General features: G+C 29.4%; 3 protein-coding genes and 2 long non-coding RNA genes across 21 annotated transcripts in view; 3 read left to right on the top strand and 2 right to left on the bottom strand.

Moving 5' to 3' along the window:
- Nucleotides 1–5,447, top strand: part of LOC118067122 (guanine nucleotide exchange factor for Rab-3A-like) — a 46,714-nt gene extending 41,267 nt beyond the window's left edge. For 9 of the 15 annotated variants that reach the window (XM_035083706.1, XM_035083699.1, XM_035083698.1 and 6 more), the window contains exons 6-8: nucleotides 3,929–4,031; nucleotides 4,104–4,170; nucleotides 4,344–5,447. In XM_035083706.1, the coding sequence (XP_034939597.1) occupies nucleotides 3,929–4,031; nucleotides 4,104–4,170; nucleotides 4,344–4,423 (250 nt within the window). In that variant the 3' untranslated portion in view covers nucleotides 4,424–5,447. The remainder of the gene's footprint in view (nucleotides 1–3,928; nucleotides 4,032–4,103; nucleotides 4,171–4,343) is intronic. The other 6 variants (XM_035083696.1, XM_035083695.1, XM_035083692.1 and 3 more) reach the window with 1 other exon arrangement.
- A 4,557-nt stretch (nucleotides 5,448–10,004) lies between these two features.
- LOC118067124 (uncharacterized) lies at nucleotides 10,005–11,925 on the bottom strand. Of its 2 annotated transcripts, none has more exons than XM_035083707.1 (4): nucleotides 11,809–11,925; nucleotides 11,093–11,298; nucleotides 10,885–11,020; nucleotides 10,005–10,812 (listed from the first exon to the last, which is right to left on the bottom strand). In XM_035083707.1, exons 2-4 carry the CDS (start codon nucleotides 11,259–11,261, stop codon nucleotides 10,023–10,025), a joined length of 1,095 nt encoding a protein of 364 aa, XP_034939598.1. In that variant the 5' UTR covers nucleotides 11,262–11,298; nucleotides 11,809–11,925; the 3' UTR covers nucleotides 10,005–10,022. The 2 variants fall into 2 exon arrangements, with proteins under 2 accessions (XP_034939598.1, XP_034939599.1); XM_035083708.1 differs by lacking the exon at nucleotides 11,809–11,925 and adding an exon at nucleotides 11,618–11,796.
- Nucleotides 11,926–11,972: 47 nt separating this feature from the next.
- Nucleotides 11,973–13,656, top strand: LOC118067125 (uncharacterized). Of its 2 annotated transcripts, none has more exons than XM_035083710.1 (2): nucleotides 11,973–12,116; nucleotides 12,189–13,656. In XM_035083710.1, the coding sequence occupies exon 2, from the start codon at nucleotides 13,027–13,029 to the stop codon at nucleotides 13,639–13,641; it is 615 nt and encodes a 204-aa protein (XP_034939601.1). In that variant the 5' UTR covers nucleotides 11,973–12,116; nucleotides 12,189–13,026; the 3' UTR covers nucleotides 13,642–13,656. The 2 variants fall into 2 exon arrangements, with proteins under 2 accessions (XP_034939601.1, XP_034939600.1); XM_035083709.1 differs by having other exon boundaries at nucleotides 12,189–13,523.
- Nucleotides 13,657–18,888: 5,232 nt separating this feature from the next.
- On the top strand, nucleotides 18,889–19,242 carry LOC118067130 (uncharacterized). Its single transcript, XR_004690325.1, has 2 exons — nucleotides 18,889–19,095; nucleotides 19,201–19,242. It is a non-coding gene; the product is annotated as an uncharacterized lncRNA (long non-coding RNA).
- An 827-nt stretch (nucleotides 19,243–20,069) lies between these two features.
- On the bottom strand, nucleotides 20,070–20,421 carry LOC118067129 (uncharacterized). The gene is made up of 2 exons (XR_004690324.1): nucleotides 20,217–20,421; nucleotides 20,070–20,111 (listed from the first exon to the last, which is right to left on the bottom strand). It is a non-coding gene; the product is annotated as an uncharacterized lncRNA (long non-coding RNA).
- Between the last annotated feature and the right edge of the window lie 546 nt (nucleotides 20,422–20,967).

The following is a 20,967-nucleotide window of genomic DNA, read 5'->3' as shown; positions in this document are numbered from 1 at the left end:
AATGTAGGACTCCGTAGTGCAGAGCCAGGCAATGTTTGACTCTATGGGAGTCGCTACCTGCGGTAATCCTTGGGTTACCATAACCACCAATAGGTGCAAGTAAGTGAGAAACACGACCCATGTTTCTCTCCTTTTCTTCTCGGGATAAATTTTTTCCTTTTTCATTATTCCCCAAATATCGCCCCCGCTATAAGAACTGCTTTTATTTTTTTATTTTCGCGAATATCATCTATATCAATCATAACGTTTGGCAAATAACGATGGCAATGAATATCGAAAATTTTTATCGCTTCAATCAAAGCAATGACATCTTCATTAGGGTTAAATGGCGCCAGTAAGAAATCTGTAATTTTTATCATCACATCGAAATCTCTGAATCTATCGTTAAATGAGACTATTAATTGATTTATGTATTGTAATAATATTGGAAAGTAACGAATAAAAGACTCCCCTTTACATTCTGTGAATAGAGTAGTTAGGCGAAGAAATCCAAAAACTTCTATTGATCCCCCTGCAATTCGCAATTAAATATATTTATAATGTTTGTTAAATCAACCAAAAAAGCTAATTTAACAACGAAATCAAAATCGCGTAATTGATTAAGAATTTCGCCGTTCTCTGAACAAAATTCATAAATAATGTTAATATTTTCATAAAATCTTTCTAACATAATCCCTTTGCTTAGCCAGCGTACTTCGGTATAAAACTTCAAATCGCGAAATTCTGGATTTATCTCTTCAGCGAACGTTTTAAATAGTCGGTGTTGAGTAGCGCGAGCTTTGATTGAATTTACAATTTTGACGACAACATTTTCGACCTCTGGAATCGACAGACTCTTCATGCATAGAGCCTGTTGATTGATAATGCAATGTAAGAAATTAATATGGTTAAATTTATCATGCTGTTTAAAGAGGCCGTGTAACCCTTTGAAACGGATTTGGATCGCGGCTAGAGAATTAGTAATACTAGTTACTTCTGTCGATTTATCAATGAATTCAACTTTATAAGCAGCGATTTCGCGGTATCGCTGCTACGAATTTAATGGGAAGTCTTTATTAAATGAAGCATGAAACTGATTGATATGTCTCGTAAAATTACAGGTTTTCCAACATGTAAAGGTTTTCGCTTTAAATTTTTTTCTAGAAATTTTTACCAGTCTGCATAGGACTTTTTATTACTTTTTTGGTAATTTTTACCAGCCAAACTAGTATTTTTTCCTAAGTTTTTTAGCTATTTTTACAAAAAAAATTGTTAATTTTTAATTTTTGGCTAGTAAAATTTACTCTAAATCGATTAGTAAAAATTCCTAGAACATTTTTTCCGTGTAGTAGCCAACCCAAGCGTAAAAATTTTTGTCAGACTTACGTCCGTTTGTTTCCTTTCAGAAACAGATTACTATTTATTTCTGATATCAAATTTTTGATAAAAATCTTATGTCGTATTAGGAAAACGTTAAATACATATATTAAGACCAATTTTGACCAGCATACGTAAGACTGCCGTCAGTCTTATGTTGATTTGATTACTATTGATTGTACATTTGTGCTATTTTTTAGATCTACTATGATCTACTTCAATCTAATAAGCCGAAAAACTTCGATTTACGTAGATCTATGTTTATCTAGTAAAATCAGTATATAAATATACACTGATCTGAGAAGTGAAATATCGCTGTTGATCTTGATTATAAAAAAACTGATGTATCCATAGAAGTTACGGAAAATCTACGAACATCAAAGTAGATGTACGCAGAATAAAGTAGATGCAATTGTGCCCAAAAATAGAACTGTGAAATCTATTTTATCTTTTTACGTGTCGTTCTTTTGAAAGCTATTTTAATACATTATTCTATAGGTTTAAGTACAGAAGCATAAAGAAAAATAGCACTTACAATAAGTCTCAATTGGTACAATTAAGTCATTTCAAACCACCCCGAGTCAGAATTTTACTCTTATTTTGCCGCTAAACCTCCTGAAAGTCAGAAGCATCAGCGGGAAAAAATCATTTTTTCGTATAGGAAAAATAATACAAAATATTTTTATATTTTGCCGCTGAACCCCCTTCATAATTCCCGATTCAGCACCTTCAGCGGTAAAAAATTTCAAGCAGTTTAACGTGAAAAAAATTCAGGAGGTTTAGTGGGATTTTTCCATTCAGGGGGTCCAGCAGAAAATAGAGAAAAATCGGTGGTGTTCCCGGCGGTCACCCATCCAAGTTCTGTACACGAAAAGTTTTGCTTAACGTCGAGAGATCGAGTCCAGGTCCCTGCATCCACTGCGCTGCGACGAATTTATAAATTTTTTATTTTCTACTTATTTAAATCCACAATAATTAATATTATAAATGAAATACTATTAATGGTAACTCAATATTATAATGAAAAGTGGATTAAAATATACGAAATAATTCAAAAAATATTTAAAAGTTGCAATTAATAATCACTGATTATTAAAAGTAACTTAATAATTTTTTTTTCATACACATGAATCAAAAGAACTGAGTACTATTAAAAATAGTTTCTATAAATATTCTGTACTCGGTAGTAATGAAATAATCATATTAACTATAATAATGTATGGTTATGAACAATTAAATATCATAGAAAATATTTTCTCACCATCACTAACTATTAGAAATTCTTTTAAATCATTACAAATAATTTTTAATCGTCGAATGTTGATGAAACTAATTGAATAATATAGATTTCATTAATAAATTCATAATAATTATAAAAAACGCGTAGATATTCTGGATGAAGACAAAAATTTTGATTTTAAAAAATATCAGTGCTCTGCAGTGGTCTGAGTGCGACCCGAAAGGTCCACACGACCAACTTCCCAGTGGAAAAAATGGAAAACACCTCGAATAGAATTCGCTTCCGTTCTTTATAAAAAATGGAATTGTTATGAACGAAATGAGTCTATTTTTATCCATTTGATATGGTTAGTTACTTCATTTTAGTAAAAGAAAAAATTATGCGTTAGAAGAATTCAAATATACCTCATAGATCCTTTTATTCATTATTTACAACAAATTTCATTGTTATACACGAAAAAAGTATGTTTTCATTTATGTCATACAGTTGGTAACATTTTTTTAGTACAAGAAAAAATTATGCGTTAAAAGTACTCATATATATAGCATGGATCCCTATTTTTATTGTTTATAAAAATTTAAAACTTATTATTTAAATATTACTATGATCAATAATCACTTGTTAGTAACAATGTTCAATTGTTATGAACACAATTTTTTTTTTCGATGAAATATTGTCACCATGTGTTCATACAAGTATTCTAATCATTTAATATTCATATTTTTTTAAAGATTTCGAAATTTTGTCTACAAAATGGTATAATTTATAAATTGAGAAATTCAGGTCATTTTCCATTTTTGCTAGTTTTTTGGTTCTGCAAAAAAAATGGCTGAACCGATTTTGCTGGAAATCTAATCATTTCTAAGCTACATAATTACGCGTCGAATGCAATTGGTCCCACATCGATATCATTTTTTGTTCTCGGGATAATCGAGGCGAAAAATAATTCCGAACGCACATACGTACATACGCACACACAGACGTCCACTGGAAAACGATCGTATTCGACTTTGGGGACCTTAAAACGTGGAGATATGTCAAAATTCGGGATTCGCAAAATCGGACCCATTACTATAACTTCCCACTAGGAAGGTAATAAAGTATATGTACTTTATTTAAAATCAAAATTTACTATAGTAAGCAGGTTCAGCGGCAAAAATAAATTTTTTCAGGGGGTTCAGTGGGAAAATAAGAGTAAAATTCTGACTCGGATATACACTGTAAATCGTCGTTCTTTAAATTAAAACACGTCCAAAATTCGAGATTTGCAGTTTACTTATACCTAATGAGATGTATTTCTAAAGGATTAATTTAATGACTACTTTTTTACAGAACATGCGCTCTCTTAGAAGTACCTCGTCAATGTTATTACCGAATGCAACTGAGTGATCAGGAAAACCAATGGTACTCAATTTCTCAAATCTGTAGAAATCGAGTGAGTAAAAGATTTGTTCTCTTAAAAAAATACAAATATTAGTCAAAAAATAACGATATTATTTGATTTCAGATAATTGCTGTTTGTGATTTTTTAAACTACTTGAGATATGTTGAGCGTGGACTTGTTAAAAGTGCAGGTATTTTATGAATGAAATTATATTCTATATTGACTTTCACATCGCCAAAGATAGATTTTTTAGTTATAGCACAACGATTACAATAATTTGTGTAATACGAGTATCAGTATACTGATTTTTTTTATAATCATATTTATTGAAAAAAAATTATCTAAATTCAAAAATTCTTGCAGTTCATGATATTTATTGGGAAATTATGCGACTACGAAAGGGAATGGTTCTAGCCCGACTTGGTTTCATTCTGTCTTCTTAAATGGCATTCGATATTTTCATTGAAGATCTAGTCTTTATATTGCTGAAATTTTTAGAGAATTCAATATATTTGTGAAAATCGTACTCCCCGTTAATCTTAAGTTTCATTATTATATAACATATAGGTCACATGCTATGTTAATGTTCGTTATGTATGTGTATTGCAACTGCGGTATAACGTGCATACTTGTCAGTATTTCAAATAGAAGTATTTGAAATACTAATTTAAATACTTTTCACGGTATTTCAAATAATATTTAAGTACTGACAACAAAAAGTATTTGATAATTGTGTTTAAATATTTCAAATAAAACATCTTCTCAGTATACACTAAATTGTTTTTAAAATACAAAGTAAAATATCAATAAGGTACTCAATAAAAACTTTGCTGAACATTGTACGTAACGCCGTAGCTTATACAGAAATTGATGAATAAATTGATCAGTATTTAAATACAATTACACTATTTGTATTTGTATTTAAATAGTTTCTGCTGGTATCTTAAGCAAGTATATACTTCCTTTAAAATATCTATTTAAATTAGCTAGGCTGTATTTGTATTTCAAATACTTTATGAATATTTGTATTTGTATGTAAATACTTTTCCAAAACCCAGTATTTGTATTTGAATACTTTTCAAAAGGACTTTTGTACAAGTCTGATAACATGAATGTAACAGAGTAACACTGTATGTAGAGGAAAGATAAGTAAAGTGGAACGCGAGGGTAAAATAAAACGCTCGAGAAAATATACTAATTTATCAAAATAAATTTGAAAACGCTTAGTATACTTTTTGTACATTATTTTTTCAATTTATTTATGCATTAAAAATTATTAACATTTGTTAATATAATGCTTAATTTGTTGATTTAAATTTGTTCGTGGTGTTCCATTTTCCCCTCTCTTCCCCTACAGTCAAATAGCGTTGTAAATCCGCTCGCTGTTAGTCCGTTGCGTTGAAGTTATCTCAATAGTCCAGTCAAATGAGGGAAATGGGATAATTTTGGTTTGCTGCGGCCACATTAATGATTTATAGATGACGGGATCGGAAATTTCGCGAGAAACACAATGGTATAGGTTAAAATTGTTTGGCACGCATAGGGGGGGAGTAAATCGCGAAAACCGCCCCCCCCTCGCGAATTTCTCGATTTCTATGATAGATATGAAAAAATGTTTTAAATAAAAGTTGTTCAGAATTTAATTTTAATAAAAAAAGTACTGAACACTTTTTTTCATATCTATGATAGATAAAAAGTTATTCGCGACTGAAGCTTCACTATTGACAAAAGCTTCAGTCGCGTCTAAGAAAATTAATAAAAAATACTTAATGTTAGAAATATTACTTTTTGGCGATTTATTTAGAAAAATGAGATATTAAATTTCATTTTTAAAAAAAAATTTTTTTTTTTCATTAATTTTTTCATTATTTTTATAAACAATGAATTATTTAAATCATTCCCATTTTGGTTCGAATGCACCGATCAGCCCGATTTTGGGCTCAAAATGTGCAGAATTAAAAATGGAACATTTCATATATGCAAAGTTTTTCATTATTTTGCACCTGTTAAAAGTTATACAGGTATAAATATTTGGGCCCCCGAGAGCACTTTTCCTCTTCTGCCGCCGTTGGGTGCGACAGAGAGCAATATATATCTCTCTGCTTCACTCGCACTCACACAAAACTTCTGCGCATGCGCCGAGTATGGTAAAACATGAGTACGAGTGAAATGCTCAATCCAACCGTAAGTGTGACAAAGACACTATACGGTGAGTGAAGAGGGGATGTTTTGGGCACATGCTGGTCGCTTCAAAAGTCTTTCCGAGCTCGAAATTTTTCAGCGCGAGAATGTTAAGAAATTTTTTAAAATTTTAGGTCCAATAATCATGTATATAGATCGATAGAGAATTAAATTTCCTATCGATCTAGCTATACTTTTTTGGGTGCTTTTTTCCGATTTTTTTTGTCAAAAAAAATAATTATGGGGAAGAGAAAAAATTTATATCTCCCACATAATTACCTCATAAGATCCAAAAATGTGCATACATGTTCTTGACATATCTGAGAACATGTATGCAGATTTATTAAGGTAATTATGTGGGAGATAAAAATTCTCGTGCTGAAAAATTTTGAGCTCGGAAAGACTTTTGAAGCAACCAGCATGTGCCCAAAACATCCCCTCTTCACTCACCGTATAGTGTCTTTGTCACACTTACGGTTGGATTGAGCATTTCACTCGTACTCATGTTTTACCATACTCGGCGCATGCGCAGAAGTTTTGTGTGAGTGCGAGTGAAGCAGAGAGATATATATTGCTCTCTGTCGCACCCAACGGCGGCAGAAGAGGAAAAGTGCTCTCGGGGGCCCAAATATTTATACCTGTATAACTTTTAACAGGTGCAAAATAATGAAAAACTTTGCATATATGAAATGTTCCATTTTTAATTCTGCACATTTTGAGCCCAAAATCGGGCTGATCGGTGCATTCGAACCAAAATGGGAATGATTTAAATAATTCATTGTTTATAAAAATAATGAAAAAATTAATGAAAAAAAAAAATTTTTTTTTAAAAATGAAATTTAATATCTCATTTTTCTAAATAAATCGCCAAAAAGTAATATTTCTAACATTAAGTATTTTTTATTAATTTTCTTAGACGCGACTGAAGCTTTTGTCAATAGTGAAGCTTCAGTCGCGAATAACTTTTTATCTATCATAGATATGAAAAAAAGTGTTCAGTACTTTTTTTATTAAAATTAAATTCTGAACAACTTTTATTTAAAACATTTTTTCATATCTATCATAGAAATCGAGAAATTCGCGAGGGGGGGGCGGTTTTCGCGATTTACTCCCCCCCTATGCGTGCCAAACAATTTTAACCTATACCATTGTGTTTCTCGCGAAATTTCCGATCCCGTCATCTATAAATCATTAATGTGGCCGCAGCAAACCAAAATTATCCCATTTCCCTCATTTGACTGGACCACAAAGAGCTTTCCCAACTATACGTACTCCAAAATAATGTACAGTATCGAACATGAATGCTGTATGATTTTGTATAAGAGGGTAGAGGAAATTGCATGTATAACCTTCGTAAAATTGAACAGCATTTATGTCCAGTACTGTACTCCGTTCTCGCGTTATAAGACCTGCATGTGCATATATAACGGAGTACATATATATGTAATATAAATTTCATGAGAGGTTCATCACATATGACAAATATACTCGAATTTTTCAAGATTATCAAGATCAAATCATAAGAATGAGAAAAAAAAATTAATGTCAATAATAAAACGTCTCTTCAGTTTTTTATAAATTAATTTGTTATATTATTTTTCGATAATTTAATGTTAGACATATACGATTGGCTTCTATAGATAGAACTTTATCAAAAAAAATAACGATGGAATCTTATGCACTTGTGTAAAATTTTATATAGTCATACATAATTTTGAAGGATCGTATAGAATTTTAGAATATTTTATCCAGCTATATCTATTTTGAGCAAGCAATAAGATTTGATAAAACTCCCCGGGAAAAAATTTTCTTATATGATCGTATATGGGAAATTGGCCTTATATAGTTTATAGATGATTTTCTAGGTTTCACATACAATCAATATAAAATCAGATACGAAAATTCTTTCCCAACCCTGCTTAAACTTTCCCATTAAAATATGTAAAATCCTATAGACTTTGCAGAAAATTTAAATAAGAAACGAAGGATTTGAATAGGTCTTATAATACTAATCTGATCAGACCTGAACTCGGAATTCATTTTTCTGATTACTTTTGATCCGTTGCAGATCTGCTTAGAGATAAATTTAGAAGATAATTTTAATTAAAATAAAAACTCTATGAAATTTAAATCTTGTTACTAAATAAATATTTTAATAACATGATTATGATTCAGTTTCTGGCAGTAACTTTCTGAGTTGAAAATAGCTTTTTTAGAATTTTAGTCCTCTACAGTTCTGTAAGTGAACTTATAACGCAAGTAGACTGTATAATAACGACTATATTACATTATTGCCTTTATATTATAAAATTTTGATTGTATGTTTATTATTATAACGTATTAAAATCAGTAAAATTTTTTAAAAATAACTAATAATATTCAAGTTATACATATTGTACAGTACCGAACATAAATGCTATTCAATTTTCTTGGAGGATATAGATGCGATTTTTCTACCTTACAGAAAATCACACAGCATTTATGCTTGTCCAGGAAAAAATTTTTTCATATATAATCGTATACAGAAAATTGGCTTTATGTGGTTCGTATATGAATCATTTCCTATGTACTATTACATAAGAAAAATTTTTCCTGGGTGATACTGTACACTACATAATAGTATCAACCCAATATAACGTTTAATATAATTTTGTTATTAAAATTTATTGTTATGTTATTAATTTTTCTATTTATTGTATAATAACTCGAGTAAATTGTTAATAGCGTCATTATTCATATTTTATAATAAATTAATAATTAATAATATCAGGACAAAACGCAATTAAAACTTAAAAAGAATGAATCTATAATGAAACAAACGAAATGCAAATAAATTTTTTAACTGAAATTTTTTTTTTCAATTGGAAAAAAATTATCGCAAGTCCGATATGTAGCGTTTTAAATAAATTTTGTGTTGTATTGTAGAAATGAAAAATATGTTAGGTATATTACTATAATATGACAGTATTAGGCTCTTTTTTTAGGCCGTATAATTATAATGCAAATAATCAATTGTATAGTAAGAAGTCATCATTCCCGTAGAAAAATATTCAGTGGTTTGTAAAAATATAAGAATCGATTGAATACGTTATTAAAAATTGAAGATTTTATTAAACAATAGTATTCTTTTTATTAAACGAATAATGCTACTATAAGGCTGAACATAATTTTGACAAAATATATGAATAACTAAAAATAATAGAAAGTATAATTGAAAAGATGAATGTCAAAAATATGTTAATTTTAAAATGGTGAAATCATGAATTATTATAAGTGTTCAATTCAAAAAAGTTCATCTTATATTACTATATAGCGATTTAACTATACAAACCATTTTAATAAGTAATAGTGATGTTAAACGACATAGATAACTTAATTCATTTATGAATTGCAAAGAATTTCTAACTTTAGTGTGTCACTTCAAAAATTAATTTGCAATGGATAAAAATGTTGATTACTGAATGTCAACTCAATGGACATTAAAATAAAAATAATGTAATTATTTTTTTCGATTTTTAACAATATTTATGAATATATTTGACACTTGTACTATAAAATGTTAATTATAATTTTTATATACTTTTATTGTCTTCCGTAGGCAGATTAATCTCAGAGTCAAAATTTTTTTCAAAAGAAATAATGTTATTGTGAAAAAAGAATTTAGTAATGTGAATACTCAATGGCATTTATCTTTCTACATAAAAAAATTGTGTGCAATTTCATTATTCACAATTATAAAACTTCTAAATGCGATTAAACTCTGAATTTTTAAAATAAAGGCATTAATGTTTCTATATTACGATCTTGATAGATATACTTTCAAGTTAATTACGATAACAAAAATTTTTTAATCTAGAAATATTATTTATTTTCCTGATTATCTATCATACTACATGGAATAAGAACTAATTTCGGAATCATACCAGGAGGTGCAATAAATTGTTGTGTATTTAATTGTAATTTTTTTTTCGAGTATTTTACTTCTGCCTCAGTTACTATTTTACAAACAGCCATTTTGACCTCTGCTTGAGCTTTAGGAGGTAATAATTTAACAGTTTGAGCCATGCTGTTAAAGAAAAGTTCTGTGCTTGTTGGTACTAGTGATCTTGTAGACATTAGATCACCTTTGGTATCAATAACTGATTCAGGTTGAGTATCATTGATTGGTGAAGAATTAATAGATGTTGTATTTGTTATAATCATAGAGCTAATATTGTTACTGGTATTATGACTGATAGGTAATTTTAATTGTTCTATTTTGAAATTCGGGTTTAAAATTCCATAATCAGTATTTTCATCGGTATGATCATTTTGATTATTTGGTTTTAATCGTTTTGGACGTATTTTTCGATATTTTAATTTAATTTGTTGTGCATGTATATTTATATCTTGTTGATTTTCATTAATGCTATAATCATCTAGTGCCTCGGTAATTTCATGCTCATTCGTATTTAAAATTTCAATTTGATTATCTTCTAATACTGAATCAGCATTTGTTTCTTCCAAAACTTCTAAATATTCACTGTAATCTTCGTCATTTCGATCTTCCAGCTGTTCTAGAAGATTTTCAGATGTTATTCCGGCTCTATTTATTTCTTCTATGTATTCATCTGTAAGTTCTACGCATTGAGGTTGATAATCAGGTTCGTATCTACAATTTTACAAATGATGAAAAATTTTAAACTAAAATTGTATTGCTAATATTTGTAAAAACAGCACTTACGGAAATTTTAAAAAACTTAAATGATCTTCAAAGATCCATTTTTTTCGTCTCGAACCTTTATCTGTTTTATTTTTATATTTTAAAATGCGACAATAAGTGTCGCGTAAATTTTTCCACCTAAGACGAACCCATGCAGCTATGAAAAAAATTTTTTTAATTATTTTTCTATGAATTAAATCTGTTTTGGAATTAATAAAATATTTCTTACGATCTAATCCTAATTCATCGGAAATTTTCTTCCATACTTTTTGTCTAAATTCTTGTAATTTTATCGCTGTTCCTTTTACGTCAGTAATATACAAAACTGGATGCTGTTTAATAGCTTCTATAATTTTTAAAGATATTTTGTGAGCATCTGGAGGCATTGTTGGCATCATTTTTGATATTCCAATTTCATGATAAATTTTTGATAACCTACAAAATAGAGTATTATATAAGTAAATATTTGGATATTGTTGCTTATCGTTTGTTGATGTTAATACACTAATCGTAACAGATTAATAAAAAAAAGTAACGAAAAAATAATAGTTTTAATTATTATATTTATTGTGCCGTGTGCTATGTTAATAACTGTGACATTCTAAAAGAACTTAGCAATTTTCAGCTGATAATTTATATTGAATAAATGTTGTTCTTCGATTGATTCAAAAACAAATCTACATTGAACTACTTGACAAACTTAAATTATTACAATCGCCAACACGATTTCAATTGTAAACGGTAAACGAAGTACCTAAAATCGGCGAAAATCGCGCAGTAGATATTAGTCCGATACAAGTTTATCAATAGGCTTATATACACAGCTATAAACTGAAAATAACTGTGTTCTTTCTAATCGAAAACACTGTAATGTGTATACCGAAAAAAAACTGTAAGTAGTGTTAACAATTGAAATTTTTGCGTTTTAACGAAATTAGTACGTACACTCATGCTTCATCAATGCCTGGTTTATACAGTACTGGACATAAATGCTATTTAATTTTTTGAAGGTTATACAGGCGATCTCCCTATACCGTCCTATAGACAATTATACAGCATTTATGTCCGTATTAGAGATGTGAATCGGTAATTGACGGGTAAATTTACCGTAAATTACCGGTAAAAAAACGCGTCAATGACCAAGCCTGTTTTACCATACCGGTCAGAAAAATGCTGATCTCTGATTGGTTAATACATGTCCAATCACAGTTTAGAATTCCCAACGGCATACAACTGTTTATTTGTTCTATCAGGTATATATTTTCATTTTTATTTGTTTATTAAAAATACTGATAATATTTAATATAAGAAAATTCAATTTGTAGATAAGGATTTTCATTGAGAACTTGGTGCAATGGGGGAGAACAAATCAATATATAAACATTTCTCTGCATTACCTCTGCAACCTAACCAAAAATTAAAATCGTATTCATGTAACTATTGCAAGAAAAAGTATGCAGAAAACATTACTCGCATGCGAAAACATCTTTATCAAGAGTGTAGAAGTTGTCCTCAAGACTTACGGAAACTTTTAAAACCATGTAAACCTCGTAAACGAAATAATTCTCATCTAAACAGCACAGACGACTCATTTACTATTGAAGATTTGAATGAAGCAGACAATAGAGCAAGTACTTCAATGATTTCAAATGAAAATTTACCAAATAATATAAGTGTTTGTAGCAATAACTATAAAAAAAATACAATCGATAGTTTTTGTGATAAAATGTCAAAAAAAGATGAAGATTCTCTACAAGAACTACTTGCAGAAGCGATTTATGCATCTGGTACACCATTATGTATAACAGAAAATCCATATTGGCTAAAATTTTTTAACGCATTACGGCCTTCATTTAATTTGCCATCAAGAAATCAAATATCAAATAATCTTTTAGATTCAGTATTCGTTAGAACACAAAATATGGTTAATGAAAAAATTGAATCTGCTACTACTGTTGGAGTGCAATGTGACGCATGGTCTAATATTCGCAAAAAAGGAATCATCAATTTTATTGTAACAACCCCAGCGCCAGTTTTTTTCAAACATTTCCAACTGGAACCGAATCACAAACTGCCTTATATATTTCTGAAAAAATAGGAAGTGTTATTGATGCTTTGGGAATTAAAAAAGTTATCGGAATTTGTACAGATAATTGTGCTGCAATGAAAAGTGCTTGGACTTTGATAGATCAAAAGTATAATGTCGACAAATTGTATTGTTATGGTTGTGCTGCTCACATTCTTAACCTACTCATGAAAGATATTGGTAGTCAAGCAACTGTTGAAACTTTGGTGACAAGTGCAACAGCTATTGTAAAAGGAATAAAAGAAGTACAAATAATGTCAGCGATTTTCAAAGAAATTCAATCTCAAGATGAACGTAGAGTATTTATTACCTTAAAATTACCAGCTAAGACAAGATTTGGATCTACTATAATTATGATTGACAGTCTTTGTGTTAATAAGCATAATCTTCAGGCTTTAGCAATTTCTTCAAAGGCTATTACATTATGGAAACCTGCTTCTCGTGCTCTTGTACTAAATGAAGAATTTTGGAATAATCTTCAACAAATTCTTCAATTGATGAAACCGATTGTAAAGTGGATAAATATTTTAGAGGGTGATAACCCTTTAATAAATAAAGTACCTGAATGTTTTTATGATTTATATAATCATTTTAATAATGCATTTAATAATATTGGAAATATTTTTTCGGAAGAAGAAAAGCTGAGCATATATACTTGTTTAGAAAATCGTAAAACTATGGTTTTAAATTAACAAGTGCAAAAAGCAAAATTAACTTAAGCAAATTGGCAAGCAAGTTCGAAAGCAAGCCATTTCCTCGGTAAAAAGCTCATCATATTCATCTATATAGATGCGAATGACCGGTAATTTACGGTAATTACGCTGACCGACGGCTTGACGGTAAATTTTACATTCAGAATTTTTTGACGTCAGAATACCGTCAGATACCGGTAATTTTACGTGGTAATTACCGAATTTTCTATTACCGGTAAATTCACATCTCTAGTAAAGAGCATATTTGTTACGGGAGCGTGACATCCGTCCCCAATAAGATGTCAGTCAAAGGCATTTTTACAATCTTTTAAATTTAAATTTTTAAATGTATAATCTTACTGATTGTCAATCAAATTCTATGATACCCAGATTTTTCATCTAATGATCATTTTAAAAATAAGCTTTATTCTTTTAATCTTTTAAAATTGGTTTTTTTTATTTTCAATCATTTAATATTCAATCAAATTATAAAAATTCTTCTTTTTTTAAGGCTGGGCTGAAGTCAGAAAGGCAACTGATTCCCCCTATCCAAATACATGGGATCGGGAAATTTCTAATTTCTTCGCCAATTTACAATTATTTCTATAAAATTAGGTACCAAATTACAGAGGAATTAATGCCGGACTGACGTAAACAACAATTTTTTGTATATAGTGAATATTTTTATTAAAAAAATTAGAAAGAATAATGAAAAAATTATGAATTGACTTGCCGCGCTTCAATTTCAAGATGGCGGCCACATCATTCAGATGAAAAATCACTAATTATTTCATTTTTATACGTTTTTCGCCCAAAAATTCGTGTTTGCGTCAGTCCTTGCCACCTGTCTGAATGTTAAAAAAATCAATTCATAGTATAAAATTGAATAATTTAGAAATAATTAGAAATCTTGTATTCCAGATGATATTCTCCGGAAAATTAGTTTTAAAAAATTCTGATAGGTGACAGCATTATGCTCGCAGATGACCTCAGTCATCCATATTGAAAAAATGCTCAATCCGTATCCAGAACTGATGGTGCCCTGCATTTTGGCGAGTAAATTCTGTATGTGTGTGTACGGGTAATATATGTATGTGATGTAAACATAGTGTATCACTTTACAATGCCCTACACTTTGATGACTATTGCAGTTAGGATAAATGAAAATGATGATACTCATTTAACATTAATTAATATAATACCTGCAAATGACTTCAAATACATATATTCATCCATTAGTATCATTTTTATTAGGTATAAATGTTAATAAGGAAGCTCAATTCCAAGTCGGCGTATCCAAGCATGTAGTGTAAAAACAAATATACATTAACTCAATATCGACATTATGCTGGCCATGTGGTTAGGGCATCAGAGTTCTATTTTGCCGGGCAGGGTTCGATCCCAGTCATAACCAATTTTTTTTTTCTACTTTATTCGTTAGATTAGCATGTAATTATAATATTGACATGCTATAATTAATCTTTTATAACAATTTGATTTTTTTTTCTCTTTATTCATTGAATTTATTGACGCTAAGTCGAAAAATATTTGAACAGAGCCATAAACTTTCTTTTTGTATAAATACATTGATAATAGCCTGTGTTTAACAACTTATACATCTTTACATGTATTAACAATGTTATGTTATTAACAAGTTAATCATATTATTATCAACATTGAAAAGTAGTTTAAACAATCCGTGGCGAGTTCCGGCACTTCGCTGGCAAGCTCTACCCCTACTCTCTATGCCCAAGCCTGCAGCTTATAATTTTTGAGCATATATAGATGTTTTGTAATCATAATAGCTCGGTGGTTAGCGCATCGATCTTTCATTTTGATGGGCAGGGTTCGATTCCAGTCATGGTAGTTTTTTTTTTCTTTTTCATTTGTTAGATTTGCATGTAATTATAATATTAACATGCTAAAATGAATTCTTACCAACGATTTGATTTTTTTTCTCAATTATTTATGTAATTTATCGACGCCGAGTCGGAAAACATATGAACAGAGTTATAAACACTTTTTTTACTATAGCTATATGAACGTAGCTTTTTTTTAAGCAATTTTAGAAATATTTAGAAGTAGTTGAAATAATCCACGGGGATTTCCGGCACTTCGCCGGCAAGCTCTATCCCCACCTTTCGTACTCAAGCCTGCATTATACAATTTATAAACATAAACATGATGTCAGAGATAATATGTTAGCTCTGTGAGAAGAACACCAAGCTTTCATCTTACCGATTAGGGTTCGATCCCAGTTATAGCCAATTTTTTTTTTTCATAAAAATTTTATATAAATACAATAATTGGTTGTTTGTATAAGTTCAAAATCAATTCCTAGTGTCTTTTAAAGACAACATTTTCTAAAAAAGAGAATTCATAGTAACTCGTTCCTCACCCTCAGCTTATTTTCAGAAAAACAAGTTTTTTTCGTAATTAATTGGAAGAATAATGTAATAAAATATATGAATTGATTTATAAGTATATAAAGTCACTTGAACAAGATACAGAAAAAAAATTGCCTATGACTGGGATCGAACCCTGCCCAGCAAAATAAAAGGTCGGGGCTCTAACCACTGAGCTATTATAGTTCCAATTATATAAAGGATGCTTGAAAATTATAAGCTACAGGCTTGGGCACAGAAAGTGGGGGTCGAGCTTGCCGGCGAAGTATCGGAACTCGCCGCGGATTGTTTAAACAATTTTTTATTATTAATAAGTTGTTAAAAAAGGCTATTATCAATGTATTTGTACAAAAAAAGGTTAATGGCCCTGTTCAAATATTTTCTCATTTGTCATTGATTAATTGAAAAAAAAATTTTACATAAAAATTGAAATTTAAAACTCATTTTTGGCATGATAAAATTGCAATTACATGCAATTTAAATAAAAAAAAAATTTTGCCGCAATTGGAATCGAACATCGTTCGGTAAAATAACTGGCGAACCTTCTGACTATAGAGCTAGCATATTTTCATTGCTTTGTTTACGTTTAGATATCGTAAGCTTCAGGCTTAGTAACAGAGGGTAGGGAATGTGCTTGCTCGTCAACTGTTCGAACTCGCAGTCTTCTCTGAAAAATAAGACGGAGATAGATAGATATATTTTGTGCTCTGTCTTGCTCGGAAGAGATTATTCTGAAATTTGTAAATTTCTTGGTACCCTAAGGCTCCCTTTTTGTAGTGCATCCCTGAAAATTATCATTTTTCGAACGATTTTCCTGTTACCTACTCAATTTCAGTTGACGTCAAGCTTCGGCCTTTTGCCGCACAACACGAGGGCGTAAAGTCAAGTCCGGGAAACTTTCTGACTTCAGCCCAGCCTTAATGTTTATCATTTCGTTGAACAGTCAACTTAAGAAATTAGGACTGGTAAGTTATCTTGCGTCGGTATAGTAGAAAAAAAATTCAACTAGTGTCACTGTTTTCTGATAGATGACAGTAATTGCACTGTTTTCAATCAAAAATTCAAAATGCTTATAGAAAGAAAAGTCTTCTTTCTGGCTCATGTAATGTCATGCAATTCCTACTACATAAATAAGGATGTTTAGACTTATAATCTAATGATAATAATGGATGATAATTTAAAATAGCCATGTAACTTCAATGAAGATTATACGTGAAGTTACAAGAAAGAAACCAAGTCATCCAGTTATTATAGCAGAAAATCCTGAACTGATAAAAAAGTTATCAGTAATAAAGAAGGAGCATTTTTTTATATAATCGAACAAAAATATCATCTATATTAGATAAATTTAACAAAGAATGTATAAATGGAAAATATCCTGCATTATGAAGCATAGATAACATTGGTTTGGATACATTAAATTTAGAAGTAATTTATAAATTGTACAAGAAAGCTTGTTAAAAAATGATATTGATGAAGTATTCATCATTATTCTTATCATTAACGTAGGAAGAGTGGTAATTCATTTATAATTTTATTTTTGGATATCCAATGATTGTATCAAACTCAATAGAGTTCAAACTTCATCACGGATTATGTCTACTAGTAATATATTCATTTCTGTCTCACTGTAGTAAAAAAATTCAGTATTTATTATCGTTGATAACGTATTTCAATGGTAAGATAGAATAAGATATAACTCATATATACAATTTTTCATAAAAAATAATATCATTCAACAGGAAGGGTGTACTCATTTACTACCAACATTGATGGCCACAATTTATTTACTCAAAGCTGACTAGTGATTTATATTAAAATTTATTAATAAATTTATATTCATATTATATTTATATTCAAATTCAGGTAAATTGAGCTATTCATTACCAACTGATTTATTTTTATAAAAACTTAAGTAATAAAACTTTTTTTTTTCGTTGCACAAAAATTGTTTATGTTTATTAAAGAAGAGAATAATACTGACAGACATTATTTTTGAAGTTTTTCAACTTTTAATAATTCAGTTTTCAAATTTTTTTCACTTGAATTACGTTAACATTAAGATAAAAATGTTATTATCATTAGATTATAAGTCTAAACATCCTTATTTATGTAGTAGGAATTGCATGACATTACATGAGCCAGAAAGAAGACTTTTCTTTCTATAAGCATTTTGAATTTTTGATTGAAAACAGTGCAATTACTGTCATCTATCAGAAAACAGTGACACTAGTTGAATTTTTTTTTCTACTATACCGACGCAAGATAACTTACCAGTCCTAATTTCTTAAGTTGACTGTTCAACGAAATGATAAACATTAAAAAAAGAAGAATTTTTATAATTTGATTGAATATTAAATGATTGAAAATAAAAAAAACCAATTTTAAAAGATTAAAAGAATAAAGCTTATTTTTAAAATGATCATTAGATGAAAAATCTGGGTATCATAGAATTTGATTGACAATCAGTAAGATTATACATTTAAAAATTTAAATTTAAAAGATTGTAAAAATGCCTTTGACTGACATCTTATTGGGGACGGATGTCACGCTCCCTTTGTTACTTGGTTACAAGTATATTCTATATCGAACTGTAGAATAAAATTTAACGTCAGATAGCGACACATTTACTGAGTCGTAGCACATAGTTGACTTGACATAAGCAATTATGTTAACTCCCGTCGATAATGTAGTTTTTATGGACCGATAATATTATTTACACTCGTGTTCATTAATGCCTTCCCATTACCATGGGAGAAATTACCGACCGAGACGGTTTTTTTTTATATGAATTATTCCATCTATTATTTTTCAAATATTCTATGACTAAATTCTCCTCCGGCCCTGCCCCCTCTTAAAAATAAATTTTCCTACTCCAAAACATCTTATTTCCCCTAATTTTAATTATTTCCCCTCATTTTTGACAGCTAACAAACATTTTTGTTTATAAATAATAAACAGTGTACAGTGTCAATTTTATAAATGTAAACATAACTCGTGTTGACATGTATTCGAGAGGCGAGTTATCATAGGATATCTAAAGATTTTTGTAAGTAATTATCAAATTTGAATTTAATTTAATATTACAGGTTATAATGTAATTAAAATATAATTGATATCAATTATATTTTATTATGATTTATCTCAATTTTAGAGCCGGCTTTCAAGTACTCTTTGGAAATTAAGCGATAGTAGTCAAAAAATTGATCAATTATGTGGTACATTCCAATGATAATAAGAAAAAAAGAAGCAAAAAGTTATAGTACAAAAAAAATGATTAAAGGTGAATACAAAAAAGGAGATAATTGTGTTATTATCGAAGATGTTATTATCAGTGGAAGTAGTATTTTAGAAAAGACTTAACTCCAGAAGGTTTGAACGTTACTAAAGCATTAGTAATTATAGACCGAGAACAAAGTGGCAAAAAAAATATAGAAAATGCTGGTATTAAAGTAAGAAGTTTGTATACTCTTACCAAGTTAATAAAGTATCTTTTTGAAGCTGTTAAAATTACTTTAGAAACGATTAAAAATGTTTCTCAATACATAAAAGAATATTCAGCACGATTTATAACATTGAATAAAGGTAAAAATTAATATAAATTTTAAAACATTGCAAAACAAACATTCATAAACATGAATGATCGATTTTTAAATCTTGTTGTTACCACAGGTAGCGAGGGCGTAAAATTTAATCGTTTCTAAAGTAATTTTAACAGCTTCAAAAAGATACTTCATTAACTTGGTAAGAGTATACAAACTTCTTACTTTAATACCAGCATTTTCTATATTTTTTTTGCCACTTTGTTCTCGGTCTATAATTACTAATGCTTTAGTAACGTTCAAACCTTCTGGAGTTAAGTCTTTTCTAAAATACTACTTCCACTGATAATAACATCTTCGATAATAACACAATTATCTCCTTTTTTGTATTCACCTTTAATCATTTTTTTTGTACTATAACTTTTTGCTTCTTTTTTTCTTATTATCATTGGAATGTACCACATAATTGATCAATTTTTTGACTACTATCGCTTAATTTCCAAAGAGTACTTGAAAGCCGGCTCTAAAATTGAGATAAATCATAATAAAATATAATTGATATCAATTATATTTTAATTACATTATAACCTGTAATATTAAATTAAATTCAAATTTGATAATTACTTACAAAAATCTTTAGATATCCTATGATAACTCGCCTCTCGAATACATGTCAACACGAGTTATGTTTACATTTATAAAATTGACACTGTACACTGTTTATTATTTATAAACAAAAATGTTTGTTAGCTGTCAAAAATGAGGGGAAATAATTAAAATTAGGGGAAATAAGATGTTTTGGAGTAGGAAAATTTATTTTTAAGAGGGGGCAGGGCCGGAGGAGAATTTAGTCATAGAATATTTGAAAAATAATAGATGGAATAATTCATATAAAAAAAAACCGTCTCGGTCGGTAATTTCTCCCATGGTAATGGGAAGGCATTAATGAACACGAGTGTACTTATCACAAGTACACTCGGCGTCATTAAGGCTGGGCTGAAGTCAGAAAGGCGACTGATTCCTCCTATCCAAATACATGGGATCGGGAAATTTCTAATTTCTTCGCCAATTTACAATTATTTCTATAAAATTAGGTACCAAATTACAGAGGAATTAATGCCGGACTGACATAAACAACAATTTTTTGTATATAGTGAATATTTTTATTAAAAAAATTAGAAAGAATAATGAAAAAATTATGAATTGACTTGCCGCGCTTCAATTTCAAGATGGCGGCCACATCATTCAGATGAAAAATCACTAATTATTTCATTTTTATACGTTTTTCGCCCAAAATTCGTGTTTGCGTCAGTCCTTGCCACCTGTCTGAATGTCAAAAAATCAATTCATAGTATAAAATTTAATAATTTAGAAATAAT

The sequence above is a fragment of the Chelonus insularis genome, unplaced genomic scaffold, assembly GCF_013357705.1.
Source record: "Chelonus insularis isolate UGA/USDA-ARS -01 unplaced genomic scaffold, ASM1335770v1 contig_360_pilon, whole genome shotgun sequence".
NCBI lineage: Eukaryota > Metazoa > Arthropoda > Insecta > Hymenoptera > Braconidae > Chelonus > Chelonus insularis.
The sequence above is the reverse complement of the archived record's forward strand: the minus strand, read 5'-3'. Positions and strand labels throughout refer to the sequence as shown.

Excerpts from the sequence above, each read along its gene's own strand:
- LOC118067125 (XM_035083709.1), top strand. The coding sequence starts at position 12,218 with ATGGGGGAGAACAAATCAATATATAAACATTTCTCTGCATTACCTCTG.
- LOC118067124 (XM_035083707.1), bottom strand. The coding sequence starts at position 11,261 with ATGATGCCAACAATGCCTCCAGATGCTCACAAAATATCTTTAAAAATT. Across the intron at positions 11,021-11,092 it reads CGATGAATTAGGATTAGATC|CTGCATGGGTTCGTCTTAGG; the intron begins GTAAGAAATATT and ends TTTTTTTCATAG. Across the intron at positions 10,813-10,884 it reads TTAAGTTTTTTAAAATTTCC|ATACGAACCTGATTATCAAC; the intron begins GTAAGTGCTGTT and ends GTAAAATTGTAG.